General features: G+C 47.0%; 11 protein-coding genes across 11 annotated transcripts; 8 read left to right on the top strand and 3 right to left on the bottom strand. All coding sequences in view use genetic code 12, as the record gives it.

Moving 5' to 3' along the window:
• Positions 1-15: 15 nt before the first annotated feature.
• Positions 16-495, bottom strand: PSN45_002615 (uncharacterized protein; the record flags this gene model as incomplete). The annotated part of the gene is made up of 1 exon (XM_006684864.1): positions 16-495. The coding sequence occupies one exon, from the start codon at positions 493-495 to the stop codon at positions 16-18; it is 480 nt and encodes a 159-aa protein (XP_006684927.1).
• Positions 496-538: 43 nt separating this feature from the next.
• On the top strand, positions 539-1,477 carry pho2_1 (4-nitrophenylphosphatase; the record flags this gene model as incomplete). The annotated part of the gene is made up of 1 exon (XM_006684865.2): positions 539-1,477. The coding sequence occupies one exon, from the start codon at positions 539-541 to the stop codon at positions 1,475-1,477; it is 939 nt and encodes a 312-aa protein (XP_006684928.1).
• Positions 1,478-1,577: 100 nt separating this feature from the next.
• On the top strand, positions 1,578-4,490 carry HUL5 (ubiquitin-protein ligase (E3); the record flags this gene model as incomplete). Its single annotated transcript, XM_006684866.1, has 1 exon — positions 1,578-4,490. One exon carries the CDS (start codon positions 1,578-1,580, stop codon positions 4,488-4,490), a length of 2,913 nt encoding a protein of 970 aa, XP_006684929.1.
• Positions 4,491-4,551: 61 nt separating this feature from the next.
• On the top strand, positions 4,552-6,804 carry PSN45_002612 (uncharacterized protein; the record flags this gene model as incomplete). Its single annotated transcript, XM_006684869.2, has 1 exon — positions 4,552-6,804. The coding sequence occupies one exon, from the start codon at positions 4,552-4,554 to the stop codon at positions 6,802-6,804; it is 2,253 nt and encodes a 750-aa protein (XP_006684932.2).
• A 99-nt stretch (positions 6,805-6,903) lies between these two features.
• On the top strand, positions 6,904-8,082 carry PSN45_002611 (uncharacterized protein; the record flags this gene model as incomplete). Its single annotated transcript, XM_006684868.2, has 1 exon — positions 6,904-8,082. One exon carries the CDS (start codon positions 6,904-6,906, stop codon positions 8,080-8,082), a length of 1,179 nt encoding a protein of 392 aa, XP_006684931.1.
• Positions 8,083-8,162: 80 nt separating this feature from the next.
• Positions 8,163-9,179, top strand: SRP40 (jun-like transcription factor; the record flags this gene model as incomplete). Its single annotated transcript, XM_066157899.1, has 1 exon — positions 8,163-9,179. The coding sequence occupies one exon, from the start codon at positions 8,163-8,165 to the stop codon at positions 9,177-9,179; it is 1,017 nt and encodes a 338-aa protein (XP_066013996.1).
• A 140-nt stretch (positions 9,180-9,319) lies between these two features.
• SSL2 (DNA repair helicase RAD25) lies at positions 9,320-11,809 on the top strand (the record flags this gene model as incomplete). The annotated part of the gene is made up of 1 exon (XM_006684870.2): positions 9,320-11,809. One exon carries the CDS (start codon positions 9,320-9,322, stop codon positions 11,807-11,809), a length of 2,490 nt encoding a protein of 829 aa, XP_006684933.1.
• A 101-nt stretch (positions 11,810-11,910) lies between these two features.
• PSN45_002608 (uncharacterized protein) lies at positions 11,911-12,597 on the bottom strand (the record flags this gene model as incomplete). The annotated part of the gene is made up of 1 exon (XM_006685097.1): positions 11,911-12,597. One exon carries the CDS (start codon positions 12,595-12,597, stop codon positions 11,911-11,913), a length of 687 nt encoding a protein of 228 aa, XP_006685160.1.
• Positions 12,598-12,711: 114 nt separating this feature from the next.
• Positions 12,712-13,269, top strand: PSN45_002607 (mitochondrial 37S ribosomal protein bS21m; the record flags this gene model as incomplete). The annotated part of the gene is made up of 1 exon (XM_006684871.2): positions 12,712-13,269. The coding sequence occupies one exon, from the start codon at positions 12,712-12,714 to the stop codon at positions 13,267-13,269; it is 558 nt and encodes a 185-aa protein (XP_006684934.1).
• Positions 13,270-13,560: 291 nt separating this feature from the next.
• PSN45_002606 (uncharacterized protein) lies at positions 13,561-14,565 on the top strand (the record flags this gene model as incomplete). Its single annotated transcript, XM_006684873.2, has 1 exon — positions 13,561-14,565. The coding sequence occupies one exon, from the start codon at positions 13,561-13,563 to the stop codon at positions 14,563-14,565; it is 1,005 nt and encodes a 334-aa protein (XP_006684936.1).
• Positions 14,566-14,696: 131 nt separating this feature from the next.
• On the bottom strand, positions 14,697-19,235 carry PSN45_002605 (uncharacterized protein; the record flags this gene model as incomplete). The annotated part of the gene is made up of 1 exon (XM_066157898.1): positions 14,697-19,235. One exon carries the CDS (start codon positions 19,233-19,235, stop codon positions 14,697-14,699), a length of 4,539 nt encoding a protein of 1,512 aa, XP_066013995.1.
• Between the last annotated feature and the right edge of the window lie 708 nt (positions 19,236-19,943).

The raw sequence follows: 19,943 nt of genomic DNA, 5'->3' as shown, positions 1-19,943 counted from the left end.
TGATACATGACACCTTCATTTTAATTCGAGCTTGTGCAAACATTTCTCCTTGATATGGACAAGATCAGTGATGTGCCGCTCAACCCTGTTGCTCTTCTTCACTTTTGTGTCGAGGTCTTCTCGAGTTGTTACTGGGTGTTGATGGACCCCGAAAAGCGTCTCGGCCTGTGCGATGAGCTCAAGACACTTTGGATAATTCCGGTCATAGTAGGCCTTTTCACACGCATTCAACATCCGCATCCGGTCGGTCTTCTTGTCTTTATCAAGGTCTTCCAAGGCTTGTTCGTCGTACAACCAGGTGTCGGTATTGATAGTTGGTCCTGATTGAGTGAAGAGGTGCTTTTGGAACTGATACTCTTCTTCACTCTGAGGCTTCCGGACTTTTTTCTTCAGTTTTTTTGCTGGTAGTACTGTGCCACCGCCAACGTGTGCATTCACCGGCTGCTTGTCTGCTGGTGCAGCCTCCGCCCCAATTTGTTCTGCTGTCACATCCATGCTGTAGCGAATTTTTAATAATGCGCACCTCTTATCTTCAATGATGAGCAAACCTACTAAATTGGATACCAAGCAACACATACACCAGCTTCTCGACAACTACGACAACTTCCTTTTCGACTGTGACGGAGTGATCTGGCTCGACGAGGTTCTCATCCCTGGGGTTCTCGATACCATCAACTTTCTTCAGGCTCAGGGCAAAAGGGTGGCCTTTATCAGCAACAACTCCTCCAAATCTAGACAAGAGTACGTGGAAAAGTTCGACAAACTTGGTTTCAAGAACATCACCATCGACATCATCTACCCCACCTGCTACGCGGCGGCGCTAACCGTCAAGGAAGAACTCCAGATCCCTGCTGGATCCAAAGTATGGGTGTTGGGAGACCATGGCATAGAAGAGGAATTGCGACAACAAGGATACATTCCAGTCGGTGGCTCGGACCCTGCCCTTGACACTGAATTCGACCTCGATCACCAGCTTCTCCAGGTGGATCCTCATGTCAAAGCGGTGGTAGTCGGGTCTACCAAAAAGTTCAATTACATGAGAATTGCAACCACCTTGCAGTACTTGTTGCACCAAAACAAGTCATTGCCATTTATCGGCACCAACATCGACCGATCTTATCCTGGCCACGGTGGGTTGGTGTTACCGGCCGGAGGAAGTGTGGTTAACTACATGGAATACACCGCCAACCGGGAGTTCATCAACGTGGGAAAGCCAAGCCCCCTCTTGTTGGACACGGTGTTGAAGCACCAGGGGTTTGAGAGAGACAGAACCGTGATGGTTGGTGATACGTTGTACACAGACATCAAGTTTGGTAACGATGGTAAATTGGGTGGCGGGAACGGTGGGTCGCTTTTGGTATTATCGGGAGGAACCAAGCATCACGACTTGGAAGAATTGCACACTCTTGACCAGTCTATGGTGCCTTCGTTTATCATGGACTCCATTGGTGAGTTAGTCCACTTTATAGATAACTAGAGATACACAAATTCTCGATTACTAAAGCGCGAAAGTTGGATGCAACCGTTTGTGAAGGGCAAATAGTGACGCTGCATTTTATTACTTCACAGGTTTCAGCATGGTCAACTTCACGGGCCAGTCCCGCAAGCGTGTGGTGAACCTAGGTGACAACAGAATGACACATATGGGAGGCAACCGAACCTATTTGGAGAAAACTAAACTTCAAAGACAACAGCGTGAGGAACAGAGACTAAGGGAGAAGGCGGCTGTAACTTTGAAACAGTACGTGTTGCGATACCTATCACACCGCAAAGCAGCAGAGGCATACTACGAGAAGTGGTTGACGACATCAATTGGCTCACAAAGCCAGTTTGACGACTGGATAATTGGATTGAACTACTTTTGCGTGTGGAAGTTTCCTTTTGATTCGAATGAATCTATCATCACTCCTTTACTCGAAACTGTGTACAAACGAGTTGATGAATGGAAATTGTGCCGGGTGACGTCCCAGTCCCTGGTGGAAGGCTTGCTCCAACTTATCGAGGTATTGAGGACTTCTCACTCCCAGCAGTTGGTCCACCGTACCTGCCAGTGTATTGAGCATATTCTTAAAAAGTCTCCTACGGATGCTAGATACCCGGGTTTCATCGATACTCTTACCAGCGTTGTAGATGTGGATGATGAGTTGGTCACACTGCTCATCTTTCGCGTGAATATGAAGGATTCATACTTTGCATTGCTCAAGTTTCTAGCCAGGTTGAGGACATTGAGCTCTTCGTACTTGGACTTGCTACGAAAGGCCTTACTGGATCATGAGTCAACGAGTGCTATCGGAGACTTGAGTAAGATGGAGCGCATCGACTTGTTGGTGGTATTTTTGTCTGCTCATACGAGTCCTACCTACGTGTTGGAGGACTTTGTGGCCATCGACCATATCTTGAGCCAGGTGTCGTTTTCAGTTTACTGTGATGAGCTGGCTATGGACTACGACAAGGATGGAGAAGATGTCGAAAGGAAAGATATGCTCAGAATTGGTGTTGAAGCTCATCAACTCTTAAGAACCCTTTATTCGGGAGACTTCATCAAGACCATGATGGATTTCATGTCCAAGAAAGACCACGATGTCTATGTGATCAACATCGTCTCTTCCCTTGCGTTCTTGATCCCTGACCAGAAACCACGACTTTTAATGTTTATGACCATCAATCATTATAGGTATTCATGGTTTTATAAGCGGTTGACTTCAACATTTCTTTACAAGCAATTGGTAAGCGTTGCAGAAAGTAAAGGTAAGGAATACTGGACATACACGGATTTCAAAACATTGTATGAACAGGAGCCTACACCCGAGTTTTTTTGGAGGCTTCTATTTACATTCACCGAGATGTTCTCATATTGGCTCATTATCTCCAATGACTTTGAAAGCTTCAGCGATGATGGCATAACCACCGAGAATGCTGCAAGTTTTGTGGTGTTTTTGAAGCGTCTTTGTTTGACAATGATCTTTAACTCAAATCAAACGCATAGCACTCAGATCTGCCATGATTTCTACAAGGTTAAAGATGCATCAATCGTGTTGCTTAACCAACTTTACTTGAAGAACCTCCGCTTGAAGTTCATGGACGAAAGCGTGTGGAGTCTTAAGAAGTACGAATTCCGGTTAGAAAGTGTGTTGCATTTGATATCCGATGATGATGACGAAGTCTCCAGCGACTCGGATAATAACGACATCCAGGTGCCGGGCAAGGACAGACAGCGCTCTGAAATTCTGGCGAAACTAGAGATTTTGAAGAAGTTGCCATTCTTCTTGAACTTCAAGGAAAGAGTACAGATATTCCAGAGGCTTATTGACCAGGACAAACCCAAAAACGGTGCAGATATGCCCGAGTTTTTCTTTGGATCTCCTACCCGAAGTACTCAAGTGAATGCCAGAAGGGAACACTTGCTCGAAGATGGATTCAAGTACTTGGGCCAGTCGGGACCTCAATTGAAGCACGGAATCCAGGTGACTTTTTTCAATGAGTATGGTCAGGAGGCAGGCGTTGATGGAGGAGGTATCACCAAGGAGTTCCTAAGTGGAGTTGTTCTTGAAGGATTTGATCCCAACGGCCAACGACGTCTTTTCAAAGAAACCAGCGAGCACCAACTTTACCCGAACGACGAGATCTTCACCAAATACTACAATAAAATCGACTTTGAACAACAACTCGAGCAACTTCAGTATCTTAGGTTTCTCGGGAACATCGTGGGCAAGTGTCTTTACGACCAGGTGTTGATTGACGTTTCATTTGCACCCTTTTTCTTGAACAAGTGGTGCAACGCCAAAAACATGATGAAAAATTCGATCAACGACCTCAACTACCTCGACCCCGAGTTGTTCAAGAACTTGGTCAAGTTCACCAAGATGTCGGGTCCAGATATCGAGGACCTCGACTTGAACTTCACCGTTAACACCAGAGCTGACGGTAAACAGTTCAAGTTTGATTTGGTCAAGAACGGCGAGGCCATTAAGGTGACGGCCGCCAACCGACTGAACTACATCCACCAGATGGCCAACTTCTTGCTCAACACGTCGCTCCATATTCAATCCAAACACTTTCTTCAAGGGGTGTTTGCGGTGGTGAACTCCAACTGGCTCAAGATGTTTGACTTTAATGAGCTCCAAATGCTTATTTCTGGATCCAAGGCCAAACTTGACATCGCCAACTGGAAACAGAACGTCGAATATGGCGGGTACCTTGAAAGCGAGTCTACCATTCAATACTTCTGGCAGGTGGTGGAAGAAATGACGAGTGAAGAGCAGTCGAAGCTCGTGAAATTCGTAACATCGGTTTCAAGAGCTCCACTTTTGGGGTTCCAGTCGCTCAACCCCAAGTTTGGCATTCGGAATAGCGGCCGGTCTACTGACCGACTTCCTACGGCTGCCACCTGTGTAAACTTACTCAAGCTCCCAGATTATCAAGATAAAGAGGTGCTCCGCCAGAAGCTCATATACGCGATCAACGTGGATGCAGGATTCGATTTATCGTGAGGCTGACACCGCGAATGCGAAATTTCTTAGCACCAAGAAATAGTTAGTTGTACTATGAAAAATGAACAGAGTTTTCGCCAGAACCACCGTGGTGGCGGCCCGTGTCGTACGACCCTTCGCGTGGTATGTGCCACTACCTCGATACACTCGGCCTTTTACCCACTCGGCAGTGTTGAGGATTAACCCATTGCTTCCATTTGATGTGGTGGAGGAGCTAATGGACGACGGATTGGAGGAAAAGAACGACGAGCTCAAGAAAGACAAGAAGAAGTTGCAGAAGAAGCTCAAGCAGGTGAAGAATAAACAGGACAAGGGCGACAAAAATACACAGGAACATGTCAGCAAGGAAAAGTACCAGACAGAAAATGATAGTATTCCGTTGGTCAAAGCCGTGTCACAGGAAGTAAAGGGGTTGGCTCTACAGACCAAGGAGCCCACAAGCAGGGAAACTGGTGAGGGTAATGCTGGTGAAACTGTCGGACATTCTGGTGAAACCGGTGAGGGTAATGGAGGAGGCAACAAACCCCCCAGAGAGCCAGAAGAAGAAGAACCCGAAGAAGAACCCGAAGAAGAGCCCGAATACGAACCAGAGCCAGAACCCACCCGGCTCCAGCGAACCATGAACCGCATGGGCACTTTTCTTATCAAGTGTTTGGAAGCTATCGGAGTGACTTTCAGCTCGATTTTCATCTTGGGTGTGGCAGGGTTTCTCTACCACCGGTTCTACAACATCCACGTGTTGGATAAAATGGACATGGCGTTCGATAAAGGCGACCCCACCCTCCAGTTGTCGATGCACAAACGAAACAGCACTCTCATCGACGACCAGGACGGCGAAGACCGCGAATCGGACGACTACTGGGTGGAAAGACCGCAGCAAAAGCTCTTGAACGACATCATTTCCGGGAGGATCGTGGGACGGTATTTCTTGTTGGTAGGGGAGAAGGGCACCGGTAAGACATCGTTATTACTCGAAAGTATGGAGGAAGTCAACGGGTATAACGTGGCGATTTTCGATGCCCATGCCGACCCCGAAATCTTCAGAATCAGGTTGGGGCGTGCCTTGAACTACACCTTCAATGAGGACTACATTGGGTCACTTTTCAGTATCAAAGGACCCCGAGACACCACGGCCTTGTTGGATATCGAACGAGGATTCAACAAGCTCGAACAATTGGCTCTTCGTCGAGTCACCACCAACCACAACCGGCCTCTCATCTTGATCATCAATAACACACACTTGATCAAAGAAGACGAAGAAGGTGGGAAACTCCTTGAGTTGTTGCAGCAGAAGGCAGAGGCATTGAGTGGGTCTGGACTAGTGACCATCATCTTCAATTCGGACGACTACTGGGTGTACGAAAAGTTGAAGAAGCTCGGGACTCGGTTGGAGCTCATCAACGTCCGCGACTTCAACCGGATGGAAACCGTCAAGGCCTTGAAGTTCATTCGGCAGAAGCACTTCCCTACGCACCGGTTCCCAGACCAGCAGTTGACGGACGACGCGTGCCACAAAGTGTACGATTTAATTGGTGGCCGGCCTCAGCACATCCTGCAAGTGGCTCGGCACCAGAACATCTTCAGTGCGTGCCACGAGATCATCGACCGGGAGAAGACGTGGTTCTTGAACCAGTGTGGGATCCTTGGGATGGCCATGGACGACGACGTGATGGAACACGGTAAGTTCAGCACTGCGGCCATGCTCTTGATGCGGGAGTTTGTGGAGATGGACCGCAAACGCAAAAACACCTTGATCCTTCAGAACTCGCCCGAGCAGAAGGACCAGTACAAGAGTCACGTGTTACCCGAGCTCCCATTGTGGAGAGCACGTCAGATCATGACCCGACCCGACTACATCCAAGAATACGACAATTTGAACATCTTCACCATCGACTCCGAGTCCCGCGTGCGAGCCGACTCGATCCCCATGATGCGGGGGTTCCACGAGATTGCGTCGCAGCCCAACTTTGATGAGCTTCTTGACGAGACCATCGAAAGAGTCGCAGACATCGAGTCTTTGGGCCGTACGCGAGAAATCGTCATTAAGGATTTGGGACTTGGTAGCAAGTACCGGGTAGTGGCCCACAACGACACCAAGAGCTACGAGGTGCTGTTGGACAAGTCAGGGCGTCAGAAGCTTAAAGACGGCGACGAACAAGACGAGGACGACCAGACCTCGGACTATTTTCTTGAAGATCTCCAGACCAAGGAGTCGAGACGGTGGTGGAAAAAACGCATGCCATCGACCAAGCGAGCCACTGCTTCCGATGGCACCGAGTACGACATCGACCTCAATCGAAGCCCCACCCCATAAATATATAATGTATAGTGTGTATTCCTCGGTGGCATCTGAAAACCTCACTCCGCATTTTCTTATTGAAACCCAAATCTCTTCCTCCTTGTACTTTACTCAATGTCTCAATTGTACACCCAGGAAAAGAAGACCATCAGTGCACACACCCCACGACTCCCTGGTACCACTCTATTGGCCGAGGACCAGCGTCGGTTGAAGCTCGTCTACCATAAATTCACCACCACCACTCCTCGGTTCACCACCGACCAAGTACGAATTAACGTCCTCTTCACCCATGGTACCGGCATGAACAAGCTGGTATGGAACTACCACATCCGCAGGCTCTACGAGGAGTCTACCGCTGCCTCCACCTGGTACTTGGGGTCGGTTATTGCCTTTGACAACATTGCCCATGGTGACTCGGCCATGTTGAACAACGACATTTTAGGCTGGACTAACGGTTGGACTGACGGGGGTAAAGACATCATTAAAATCGTCCAACACGAGATTGACACCACTGGCGACTTTGTCAACGGCAAGTACTCCAAGAATATCGCCGTGGGCCACTCTTTAGGAGGTCATCAGACGCTCATGGCCGGGTACTTGGAACCGCACTTGTTTGACGTGGTGATTCCCATTGAAGCTCCTTATTACTACGACCTCAGCCAACGAGACCGGTATATCGGCGTGTTCAAGAAGGTGTCCCGGCTTATCCAAGACGAGTTCGATACCCTCGAGGACTTTTACACCTACTATCGCAAGTATTCGTTTTACCAAACAATGCAGCCGGAGGTGTTGAGTGAGATGCTTGAAGACGAGTACTATACAGTGTATGATCCGGCCACCAACACCACCAAGTACCGCAGCAAGGCCAGCAAGCAGCGGCAGGCGTCGTGCTACTTCTCGTCCATGTACAACTTGAAAAAATCCTATACAATGGTTCCGTTACTCGAGTGTAAATGTGTGTTTGTGGAGGGAGAAAAAGCCACTTGGAATCCACCTCAGGCCACCAAATACTTCCAGGACACCGCCGACCCCAATGCTTTGCTCAAGGTGCACACGGTTCCGGGAGGAACGCACATGTGTTTTGGCGAGAAGCCGGACGAGCTCGTGGCGATGCTTAAACAGTTATTTGAAGATAGGTCCAAGTTTGCCCTAGACGCCGTTAAGTTTTATCCGGAGTCGATATACCACAACGACAAGAAGAAAATTTTGGACCACCAGTTTGGGTTGGTGATGGCGGGTCGGGACTATGAGGCCATCAATTTTTATGACAAGCCTGACTATCCTAAGTTGTGAAGATGTGTAGTATTTATATATGCTTATCTATGGCGCGCAGTTATATCGCGACCTCATCTCAAAATTTTTTCTTCACTACGATGGCATCAAAAGAACTTGTACTTGCTTATATTTTGAAGTACTTGGAGGCGCAGCCCGAGTTGAAGAGGGCATATAAGGCGTTGGCGAAGGATTTGAAGGAAAATGGTATTGAGGTTGCTGAGGTGAGCGATGATTTAGAGGAGGCGTTAGAGGGTAGTAGCAGTGATAGTGACAGTGATAGTGACAGTGATAGTGACAGTGACAGTGACAGTGACAGTGACAGTGACAGTGACAGTGACAGTGACAGTGACAGCGACAGTGAAGCAGAAACTCCCAAGGCTAAAGATACCAGTGTGAGTGATAGCTCTTCTGAGGCTAGCGATAACGAAGCACAGAGCGAAAAGGAGACCAGCGGCAAAGAAGACAGCGGTAAAGAAGATAACGGTAGCGGATCCAGCTCCGATTCTGGATCCAGTTCTGAGTCTAGTTCCGAGTCCAGTTCAGATTCAGATTCAGATTCAGATTCAGACTCCGACTCGAGCTCAAGCTCGTCGAGTTCTTCTGACAGCTCTTCTGACAGTTCTTCTGACAGCTCTTCTGACAGTTCTTCTGACAGTTCTTCTGACAGCTCTTCTGACAGCTCTTCTGACTCAGATTCAGACTCAGACTCAGACTCAGACTCAGACTCCTCCTCCTCACCCTCATCTTCAAAGAGAAAGGCTCATCCTTCTACACAACCAGCAAAGAAAGCCAGGATATCCACCCCCGAATCCTCCCAAACAGATTCCATCATCTCATCTCCAGAAAAAATCCCAGCCGATCAGGAAGCTGAACTCCAACCCGGCCAGAGAAAACACTTTTCTAGAATAGACAGATCAAAGATCTCGTTTGAAGCCAATGTATTGCAAGACAACACCTACAAAGGAGCTGCTGGCACCTGGGGAGAAATGGCCAATGAAAAGTTGGTGCAAGTCAGAGGTAAAGACTTCACCAAGAACAAAAACAAAATGAAGAAAGGTGCCTACAGAGGAGGGTCCATCACTCTAGCATCTGGATCATACAAATTCACCGATTAAATGGTAGATCATACATGGTAAAGTAGATCATCACGTAGACCATAGAATAGACCATCGATATAATGTTATAATAAATTCGCGAGGGCGCAAAAAAGATTTCTAATCACTCTTGTACAATATACCCATTGTTCTGAATTTAGATGTCACGGAGGAACAAAACAGTCAACTACAACGAGCTCAACAACGGGAACTTCTCGGACGTCTCGATCTCTGACGAAGAGGACGGTGATTACACTTCCAGCAAGAAGAGGCCTTCTCCCAGTCAGTCTGCACCCGAGAGAAAGAGAAAACCAGAACAAAGCATAGAAGCACTCAAGGCCAGTCTAAGCAACAAGGACTTTGATGAAGACGACTTGATCCAATTGACGCCGGATATTCCTCAGGACTACGTGCCCGATGCGGTTTCCAAGACGTTTGGAAAGTCGGACTTTTCATATCTCAGGTTAAAGCCTGACCATTTCTCCAGACCCATATGGATCTCTCCCAAGGATGGACGGATCATCTTGGAGTCGTTCTCCCCCTTAGCCGAACAGGCACAAGACTTCTTGATCACAATTGCGGAGCCGGTGTCAAGGCCTTCCCACATTCATGAATACAAAATCACACCTTATTCGCTTTATGCTGCTGTGTCAGTGGGATTGGAGACAGATGATATTATCCAGGTGCTTAATAGACTCTCAAAGGTTCCAGTAGCAGAGTCCATCACCAACTTCATAAAGGGGGCCACTGTTTCGTACGGGAAGGTCAAGTTGGTGTTGAAGAATAATCGATATTTCGTCGAAAGTGCACAAGCAGACGTGCTTCAGATGCTTTTGAAGGACCCGGTGATTGGCCCCTTGCGAATCAACAGTGAGAGTACTGTCGATTCTAACGGCCTTGTTAAGTTGGCTGCTCCTACTCAAGGTGACTTGAAGATTGCGGGTTCTAGCAACAAGCCAGATGACAACAAGAATAAGGATACAACAGAAGATATATTTGCATCGGTGGTAGGGAACAAAACGTCAGAGGAGGACTTTGACGACGACATGGACACAGTGCACTCATTTGAAATTGCCAACGACTCGGTGGAAATCATCAAGAAACGATGTCAGGAAATCGAATACCCGGTGTTGGAAGAGTACGATTTCAGAAACGATCAGAGAAACCCTGACTTGGAAATCGATCTCAAACCCTCCACCCAAATCAGGCCCTACCAAGAGAAATCGTTGTCAAAGATGTTTGGTAATGGCAGAGCCCGTTCGGGAATCATCGTGCTACCTTGCGGTGCCGGTAAGACGTTGGTTGGAATTACTGCTGCTTGCACCATTCGAAAGTCGGTGATTGTGTTGTGCACCTCATCAGTGTCGGTGATGCAATGGAGACAGCAGTTTTTGCAGTGGAGTACTATACAGCCGGAGTCGGTGGCCGCGTTCACGTCGGAGAACAAGGAGATGTTTTCGACCGATGCTGGGTTGGTGGTTTCGACTTATTCAATGGTTGCAAACACCCGAGCCAGGTCCTATGACTCTCAAAAGGTGATGGACTTTCTTACTTCAAGAGAATGGGGGTTCATCATCTTGGACGAGGTGCATGTGGTACCGGCTGTGATGTTCAGAAGAGTTGTTACCACTATTGCAGCCCACTCGAAACTTGGTTTAACGGCTACTTTGGTGCGGGAAGATGACAAGATTTATGACTTGAACTTTTTGATTGGCCCCAAGTTGTACGAAGCCAACTGGATGGATTTGGCACAAAAGGGCCACATTGCCAACGTTCAATGTGCTGAGGTGTGGTGTCCAATGACGTCGGAATTTTATCAAGAATACTTGAGAGAAACGTCGAGGAAGAAGATGTTGTTGTATATCATGAACCCCACGAAATTCCAGGCATGCCAATTCTTAATTCACTATCACGAAAAGAGAGGTGATAAAATCATTGTGTTTAGTGATAACGTGTATGCCTTACAGGAGTATGCGTTGAAGTTGGGAAAACCTTTTATCTATGGTGCAACTTCACAACAAGAACGGATGAAGATCTTGCAGAACTTTCAGCACAATGACCAGGTCAACACAATTTTCTTGTCCAAGGTGGGTGACACTTCGATCGATTTGCCAGAAGCCACCTGCTTGATCCAGATCTCATCTCACTATGGGTCTCGTAGACAAGAAGCTCAGAGATTGGGTAGAATCTTAAGAGCAAAGAGAAGAAATGACGAAGGGTTTAATGCCTTCTTCTACTCATTGGTGTCTAAGGATACCCAGGAAATGTACTATTCGACCAAGAGACAAGCGTTCTTAGTGGACCAAGGGTATGCCTTCAAGGTTATCACTCATTTGAATGGAATGGAGCAATTGCCCAATTTAGCATATTCAACTGCACGAGAACGTAGGGAGTTGCTTCAAGAAGTGTTGTTAAAGAATGAGGATGCTGCTGGGTTGGAGATTGGTGATGATGCTGATACAACCTTCGCCCGGGAAGGTAGAATCAAGACCGAAGGTAGCAGCTCTGTCAAGAGTGCCGGGTCTTTGGCAGGATTGGCTGGGGGTGAAGACATGGCGTATCTTGAGTACGGTAAGAACAAAAACAAGGAGATTAGGCAGCAGCGGAATCCGCTTATCAACAAGTTGTACTATTCTAAGAAGAAGAGTTAAATAAGAAAGTAAAGCCATGCAAGGCCACGCAAAGTCAGTATCATAATGCATATTCTATATAGTCCATTCATATCGCATAAAGTTTGTGTAACATCTCTTCGCTATCCCACAAAATCTCCAAAGTCGTCTTCTTGGTCGTTATCATCATCACTAAGTTCATTCGTTTCATCCAGCGCATCAAGACTGAGGTGCTTCAGGTCTTCCGCAAGCTGACCCATCTCGAGCTCGTATTTATACTGCTCCACGTAGCTATGGAACAGTTTTTGGTAGGAATTGAGTCTCTCTATAAATGTGTAAGCATCAAGTTTATCATCAAATTTGAGCCCCAAAGCCACTTGCACCAAGTCTTCGTGTGGATTCAGCCCTGTGTACTTGGACCCAGGGATCTGGACAATTATCTTGAATAGTCGATATGCCTCTGTTCGCTGGATAGACTCCAATTGCACAAGTTGACCATCCAATTCATGGATTGGATTGTACCACACCACGGCCCAAAGCTCAGATTTGGCATCCACTTCGTTATACAACTCAAGTTTGAGCCGAATCCGGTCTACCGGGAACGAAGGCAGCCGGATACGTGGCGGGGCTCCACTTAAGTGGATTTCCTCAGTTTCATCCTCTTCAATGTACGTTTCTTCTTCTAACACACGTAAGCAGCCGCTCCAAATCGTGCTTGATTCATACTTGTTCCATTCGGTGATGGAGAGATTGCCGGGTGGAATCTTGAACACACTGACGGCCGAGCACTCGAACACGTCTGTGCTGATTGTTTCTAATTGTTGGCCCATGACTTAGTATAAATGTGCAGAGCTGTTACAAGCCATAAATCGAGCAAGGATCTAATGCCAGGTTTTCGCGGCCGAAAAACCACTGCTAAAATTTTTCATCTGGTGAGGTTCAATATGTTCAGAAGTCTTCAACGCACGGTGTTGATAAGGCCATTCCCCATAAGGCCCGCCTACAGAGGGTTCTCGTTCACATCCCGGGTGTTGGCAGACAAAAAAGGCCCCGACTCCAACTCGGTGACCAAGCAGTTGTACGAAGCCGTCAAGTCCAACAACCCATCCAACCAACAAACCCCTATTGATGACAGTTTACTCGACATGTTAAACAACCTTGAGAGCAGACCCACTCACCAGAACTCGTTTTACGACAGTTTCGGGTTGACGGACGCTTCGCAGGTTCATCCCAGAGACATCGCCAAAAACATCCGTATAACTGGACCACTGGCGGGTAAGACCCTTGACATAAATAACGGGGCTCTTTGGAGGGGCTTGGGAGCCATGAACAGTATTCTCAAGAACAACAAAGTGAAGTACTTGGTGAAGATCCAGAAAAGACACATCAGAAAGGCCAAGTACAGAAAGCAGAAGAAACGGGAATGGTGGAGACAAAGATTCCTGCAAGGCTTTGGCGAGCTTTTGGCCAAGGTCAACGATGCCAAGAGACGTGGATACTAAACCCCCAATTTGGGTCCACTACAACAACTTTTTTGTACATAGTAATATAATCGCTAACATTGGTCAACGGGGCAGAACCGGTCGTGCGCGCCGGGTCCTCATGGAGATCTAATCTCATCTAAAAAACTCCGACTAATCACCACAACCCACCTGAGTCCCACTCCCCAACACGAAGTTCCGTTCCTGGAAGCTTCCACAACCCCCAAAACACCAGACCCACCACCAGCAGACCCGTACCAACCCTGCCTGCCGCTGGATTCGCCTGTATATATTCCTATTTATTACCACCCCATGACTCACGTGGATCCCAAACCTTCATCACAGACTCCATCCGGGGGCATTCCTGCCATCACCGGCAGCATAAACCATACCAATGCCATTCACGTGTTCCCCGAACACCTACAGCCGTGGAAGCCCACCGTCATTTCGTACGGATCTTCCTTTCTTTCCACCACCATTGGGTTCCCTATGGATACCATCAAAACCAGAATGCAAACGCACCCCGAGTTCAAAAGCTACTTCGACTGTGCCCTCAAGACGTACAAGGCCGAGGGAATCAACGGGTTTTTCAGAGGAATCTGGGCGCCGTTGGTGTCTTCGTCGTTTTCCAAATCCATCAATGTGTCGCTCTTCACCCAATGTAAACCATACGTCCACAACGGGCTCTTTCCGTACGACGACTCGGATATACACCCGTTTGTCAGGAATATCCCCACCTGTTTTCTCCTGGGAATGGTGGCGGGCGCCGGGGTGTCGGTGTTTGCCTGTCCGTTTGAATTCACCAAGATCTTTGCGCAGATCAGTAAGTTAGTGGAACGTAACACCGTCAGTAAGGCCTCCAACGGCCTGACGTTGGCGACGTTCAAGAAAATCATCAAGTACGAGGGCCCCATGGGATTGTACTCCGGGTTTAGGTATCATATCGTCAGGGATGCTCTTTCGTCTGGAGTATATTACTCGGTGTACGAGACCATGAAGTACACAATGAACACCGTCATCAACAAGGATGCCACCAAGAACTCTCCCATATCGGTGGTGCTTGCGGGAGGGTTGTCTGGGGTTACTTGTTGGATCGTGGTGTTTCCCATCGACACTGCAAAGTCGTTACTTCAAAAGCAGGTGGTGCTGAATATTTTCTGCAAGAAGGACCGGTTGCAGCCCAAGCCCGTTAAACGTCCAAAGATCACCATCAGCAGAAATATGTATAGGGGACTTGGAATTTCGGTCACCCGGTCTTTTATTGTAAATATGGTGTTTTTCAGCACCTTTGAGTTTCTTATGGGCCATATAGCCTGATGTAAATAGTATGCCATGTAAATAAGTTATAGAGGAGATATTTTACACACAGTAGTTTGGAGGAGTTTGAATCTTTATACAAGTGTATTATTACATATGCTACGTTATTCATAAAACTTTGCTCTGTTTGATCACCGCCTTCTGCTTCTTCCTCTCGAAGCCTGCTCCTGTTCTGCTTCCTCCTCAGTGGCTTCCGGCTTCTTGGTTCTTCTTCTGGTTCTTTTCCCAATGGGCACATCGTCAACAATGATATCACGAAGACTCTCTTTTAATGGTGACTTGGACCGAGTTCTGTTGGCAGGATTGTCTGTCGACGTGCTGTCCCATTTACCACTGGTCTTTCTTGACGTGGGTTGAGACTCGGGGTCAAGAACTGCGTCAATTGAAACTGTTTTCCTTGTTTTGGGGACTTTTAACGGAGGTAAAGGCTTCTTTGTCACCTTCTTAGGTGAACCTTTCTTTGGTCTTCCTCTTTTACGTGGTGAAGCTGGAGGGGTGAAGGTAGGTTCTTTGGGGCCTCCTTCTTCAGGAACTCTCTCTTCAGGTGTGGGTTTCTTCTTTTGTGTTCTTGAGGCTCTCAAGTTTACAGGTGCTTCCGACATCTTTTTGCGAGATTTCCTTGATCCTTTGGGAGGTTTAGTCAGGTCCACATTGGTAGGTTCTTGCTCAGCGTCTGCTGCCCCAAAAGTGTGTCCATCTCTCAAAGAGTGAAGAGGTTCTAAGGATTCCGGATCGATTTCCAATCCGAGCACTCCCTTTCTCTTAGGCTTTGGGGACTGTGGTTCAGGTTCGGGTTTCTCTTGATCTTCTACCTTTGGGAACTGTGGTTCAGGTTCAGATTTCTCTTGTTGATCTTCTGGCTTTGATACTTTGTTAGCTTCACCATAAAGCAGGTCTTTGATATCTTCGGGGTTGACAGTTTCTGGTTCATCCTCTTGTTTAGAAAGTTCTTCTTGTTCAGCAAGTTCTCCAGATTCTGTTTTTACAAGATAATCTTCACCTTCGACTTTATCTACAGCCACCTCACCTTCGCTTTCTGGACTTTCCTGCTTGATTCCATCACTATTGGATTTGGTTGAGTTCCAAAAACTCCTGATCCATAGCAACGGGTTCAAGCTAATTCTCAGTTGCTTAAAGACTCTTGTGTCTTCAAACTCTTCACTTCCATGTTCAATATCATCATGTTTCCTTTTCTTTGCGTGAGCTAAAGCGTCTTCAGTGTTCTTTTCGGTTGTTTCTATCTCAATTTCTGGTTCATTACGTTCTTCAGTTTCCACCTCGCTGTCTCTTTGTCTATCATCCACGTTTTGAGGTTCGTCTGAAATAACTCCTAACACCTCCTCCTTGTCGTTCTCGCCTTCTTCAACCTCCATGATGTCTTCAGTAATATCATACTTAAGAGTAGAACCTCTGGGGTTTTGAACTTCTTCAGGGAACTCTACTCCTGTAGGTTCTACCATCTTTTCCTCCTCATTAATATCAAAATCCTCTTCCACTTTGAATTTGGGTTCGTCGAAAAGAGGTTCCATAATCGAGGTAGGTTGGATGATTTCTCCGTCAACTGAAGGAGTAGATGACATTACTTCCACAAGAGTATGCAACTCAGACCTTTGTGCTTCGAACTCAATATCAGAGTTAGCTAGAGGAGACTCGGGTAAGCTCTCAGAAGAGGGAGTTATGACATTCAGATCCATGACTTCGGTGCCTTCAGGGTACTCAATGATCACCTGTTCCTTTTCTTCCTCAAATTCAATTGAAGGCAGTGGAGACCTGGAAAGTTCTTCAACGTTTGCAAAGGAACTATCCACAGCATCAAGAATGGGTTGAGTGATATCATAAGCCGCTTCAATGCCAATTTCCTTTTCTTCGGCAACCTCTTCGACTTCTGAAACGGAATCCTTCTCATCTTTTTCAAGGACTTGGGAACTGATAACGAGTTCTTCATGTACATCACCCAAAGTAACTTTTGTACTTTGTTCGTATAACTCATTGAGAGACGACGTATCAATGGATGTAATGATCGGCTTTTCAACGCTTCCAGTGAATCTATCTTCAATTTCAGAGTGCTGAGGGCTATCAGGAAATGAAGAGTTTGAATCTTGAACGGAGGGGACTTTGAGTTCATTGAGATCTTCAAGAATAGTATTTTCTGCAAAGGAGGATTCAACATCTTGAAGTGAAGGTCTCTGGACCTCCTTGGAGTCGACATCACGAGACGTATGTGCAGTTAACGAGGTGTCAACTTCTTGAAGTGATGGCTTTTCAATATCAGTAGTGTCGTTTGAGTTTTCCTCAATAATGGGTTCAACGAATGAAGAGTCAACCTCCTGAAGTGACGGCTTTTCTACTTTAGCATCGTCTAGGTCTTCAACAGTGGGTGCAGCGAAAGAAGAGTTCACTTCCTGGAGAGCAGGTTTTTCTGGTACATTCAACTCTTGTACAGAATGGCCAGGAGCCAAGTCAACATTGTAATGAATTTTGTTCACCAGCAGTTGAGTATAATCACTTGCCTCATTTGACTCATTAACATCCTCTTCTATAGGCTTCAAGTCTCCAAAAAACAGGGTAAATTCTGGCAGTTTCGAAGCCTCCTCAACAGCTTCAGAAATTTCATATACACTGTCTCTCAACATGGAAGAGTTTAGGTCGTCCAACTGTGGCACACTGATGTCGCCAGAAGATTTGACCTCAAAGGAGAATTGACTTGGTGAGAGCACTTCATCATCTTCTGAATCCTCCATAACCGCATCAAGAATGGTGATATCACGAGGTTGAGATTGTTGCACAGCAGGGTCTTCAGAAACAGAAAGCAAGTGTTCGATAATTTGAGTGTCTGGGACGGAAGGATTTGCATCTGCCATAGCTTCCTGGCCATCCACCGTGTTATATGGCTCATCGCTTAATTCCGATTCAGAAGCTGAAGAATCGGCTTGTGGTTGGGAAAGTATTGGGATTTCAGGTTCTTTGTGGTCAGAATGCTCTTTGACATGAGGAACTGGAGGTTTCTCTTCGGGGGCTTGGTGTTCTAGTGGTACTCTGTGATCCACTGATACTTCGAGCTCAGGGACTTCGGGTTCAGAAACTTGGAGTTCATTTATCTCTGGCTCTGGCTCTGGCTCTGGCTCAGGCTCAGACTCTGAGGTAGGAACGTCATCAAGAAATGGTCGGTCAACTGTCTTCAAGCTTTCAACAAAAGCCCTCACTGGGTCAATTCCAAGCTCAACTTGAAGCTCTTTTCTAACCTTCAATTGAATTCCAAACTTTTCTTCGGTTTCCTTCAACTTTTGCAAAACGGCCTCAGCAGGCTCAGGGGCCACTGTTCTGAATGTGGGCAACCCTTCGTCCTCCGAGTCAGAACTGGATTCTACATCCGCCTCTGCTTCATCTTCAACCTCTTGGCCTTCACTCAAAGTGTCTATGTCGGCTTCAGATCCCTCTGACACCACCTGGTCGACAAGATGAACCTCTTCTTCTATATCCATTTCAAACGGCTGTGGTAACGGAGCCAAGGGAGGCTCGAGATCTGGTGTCTCAGACTCAACCTCGGCCACGTCAGACATCTCGTCATCTGTTTGGTACTCCTTTTGGGATTCTGTGTCGACCAGCTTCATAGGTTGCAGGGGTTCGGATACAAACTCAAACTGGTGGTCTTTTATCACTGACTCCGCCAATTCGAGTAGATTGGAGTCAAGAGGACCCTGGACGATTTGGTCGTATTGATGTTGAGCCATTTCTTGAATATGCTGCTGGAGGGTGGGATCAAGCTCGATTTCGGCTTCCGATTCGTGGTTGTAGGTGAATTGGGCATTGTGTAAGCTGTAAAGCAGTGGATCGGGAGTTTCCATGTGATCTGAGGTGAGAGCACTTTCCTTGTCGCTGGGAATCACCTCCAAGTCGTGAAAGTCCGTAGGAGAATCGGCCACTGGGATGTGGGTGGTTTCGTTGTCATCATTGGCATCACTAACGAAATCTTCGGAAGAGCTGAGAACCATTAAGACATCGTTTTCGTCATGGGTCAGGCTATTGGCACTTTTCCCGACTTCCTCGTTGCTGCCGCTGTCATTGTCCAGGAAGCGGGCAGAAGTGTAAGGCCCCATAGCGGACAATCGAGGTCTTCCGTTTTGTAATCTGTAAAGTGTGGATTCAGCATCGACTTCTTCTTCGACTTTTTCATCTTCTTCTTCGACTTCTTCATCTTCTTCTTCGACTTCTTCATCTTCTTCTTCGACTTCTTCATCTTCTTCTTCGACTTCTTCATCTTCATCCTCGACTTCTTCAGAACTCAAGATCTCAATCACATCGGAATCCGAGACCGCTGCCTCTTCCACCTCTTCCAGTTCGACCTCTTCCAGTTCGACCTCTTCCAGTTCGACCTCTTCCAGTTCGACCTCTTCCAGTTCGACCTCTTCCTCCGCCTCCTTCAGTACTCCCACGTACTCGTCAAACGGATCGAATATGCGGGTCCTATACTCCTCTCTCATTGCATCTTCATCCAAACTGCTCTTCAACTTGACCAACTCGTCATTTTGCACTTGGAGAGTCTGGGAAAATCGGGACTTCAACGAGTCGATCCAATCGACCAACTTCAATGAGTCGTCCTTCAACTGCAGCGGTAACTGCTTCTTCGGGAACAAGGCCCGATTGACATCCGATACATGATCTTTCCCCATATTTGTGGTATTCTGATGCTACAGAGGTTGTGTCGCAGAACTAAGTGCGACAGCGTGCGCGCACCACCCACATATCTACGTGCCCCACCCAAACATCTGGTGCACCAGCCACCTAGGTCACTTCGTGCGCGCACCACAGGCGATGGCTGGTTTTGCGCGTGCATCGTAGAAATAAAACAGATCACTGAAAACTTTTCAATGGAATTAGAGGATTGGCGTCTGGGATAAAGATTTAGGTTCCGAGTTTTTAGTGACCTACTCCACCCATTGTTCTTAATTTAGAAGTTTTCATTCGTTTCGCCTAGGCATTGCTCATGTTCGGTGCTGTACCCCTTCTTCTTTAATTTGGTCAACCATACCCGATGGGGAACATTCGGTAGTTGTAGAAAATGTTTCTTCATGCACGCGAGCCGCATGGACCGATGTTTTCCATTCAGCTGAAAACAGAAATAGTGGGTTTGCATTTGAACAGGTGGGCCAGAATTCATACCGCCTCCCAACTCTGACCCTTTCTTCTACATCTTATCAATACTTACATCACCTACTGAACATTCTGGTGGTTGATCTGGAGTGGTGTTGGCGAATGCAGATCCTCTCTCGTAAAATCGGAGAACATTTCTTTTTTTTTTCGCACTCAATAGAACAGCAATTATCATTCTGGGAGATTAGAACTAGGATGTTTCAGCACGGGTTGACAACCAGCGGTAC

Source organism: Yamadazyma tenuis, chromosome 3, assembly GCF_029203305.1.
Source record: "Yamadazyma tenuis chromosome 3, complete sequence".
In the NCBI taxonomy this organism is placed as follows: domain Eukaryota; kingdom Fungi; phylum Ascomycota; class Pichiomycetes; order Serinales; family Debaryomycetaceae; genus Yamadazyma; species Yamadazyma tenuis.
This window is presented reverse-complemented; position numbering and strand designations above follow the sequence as displayed.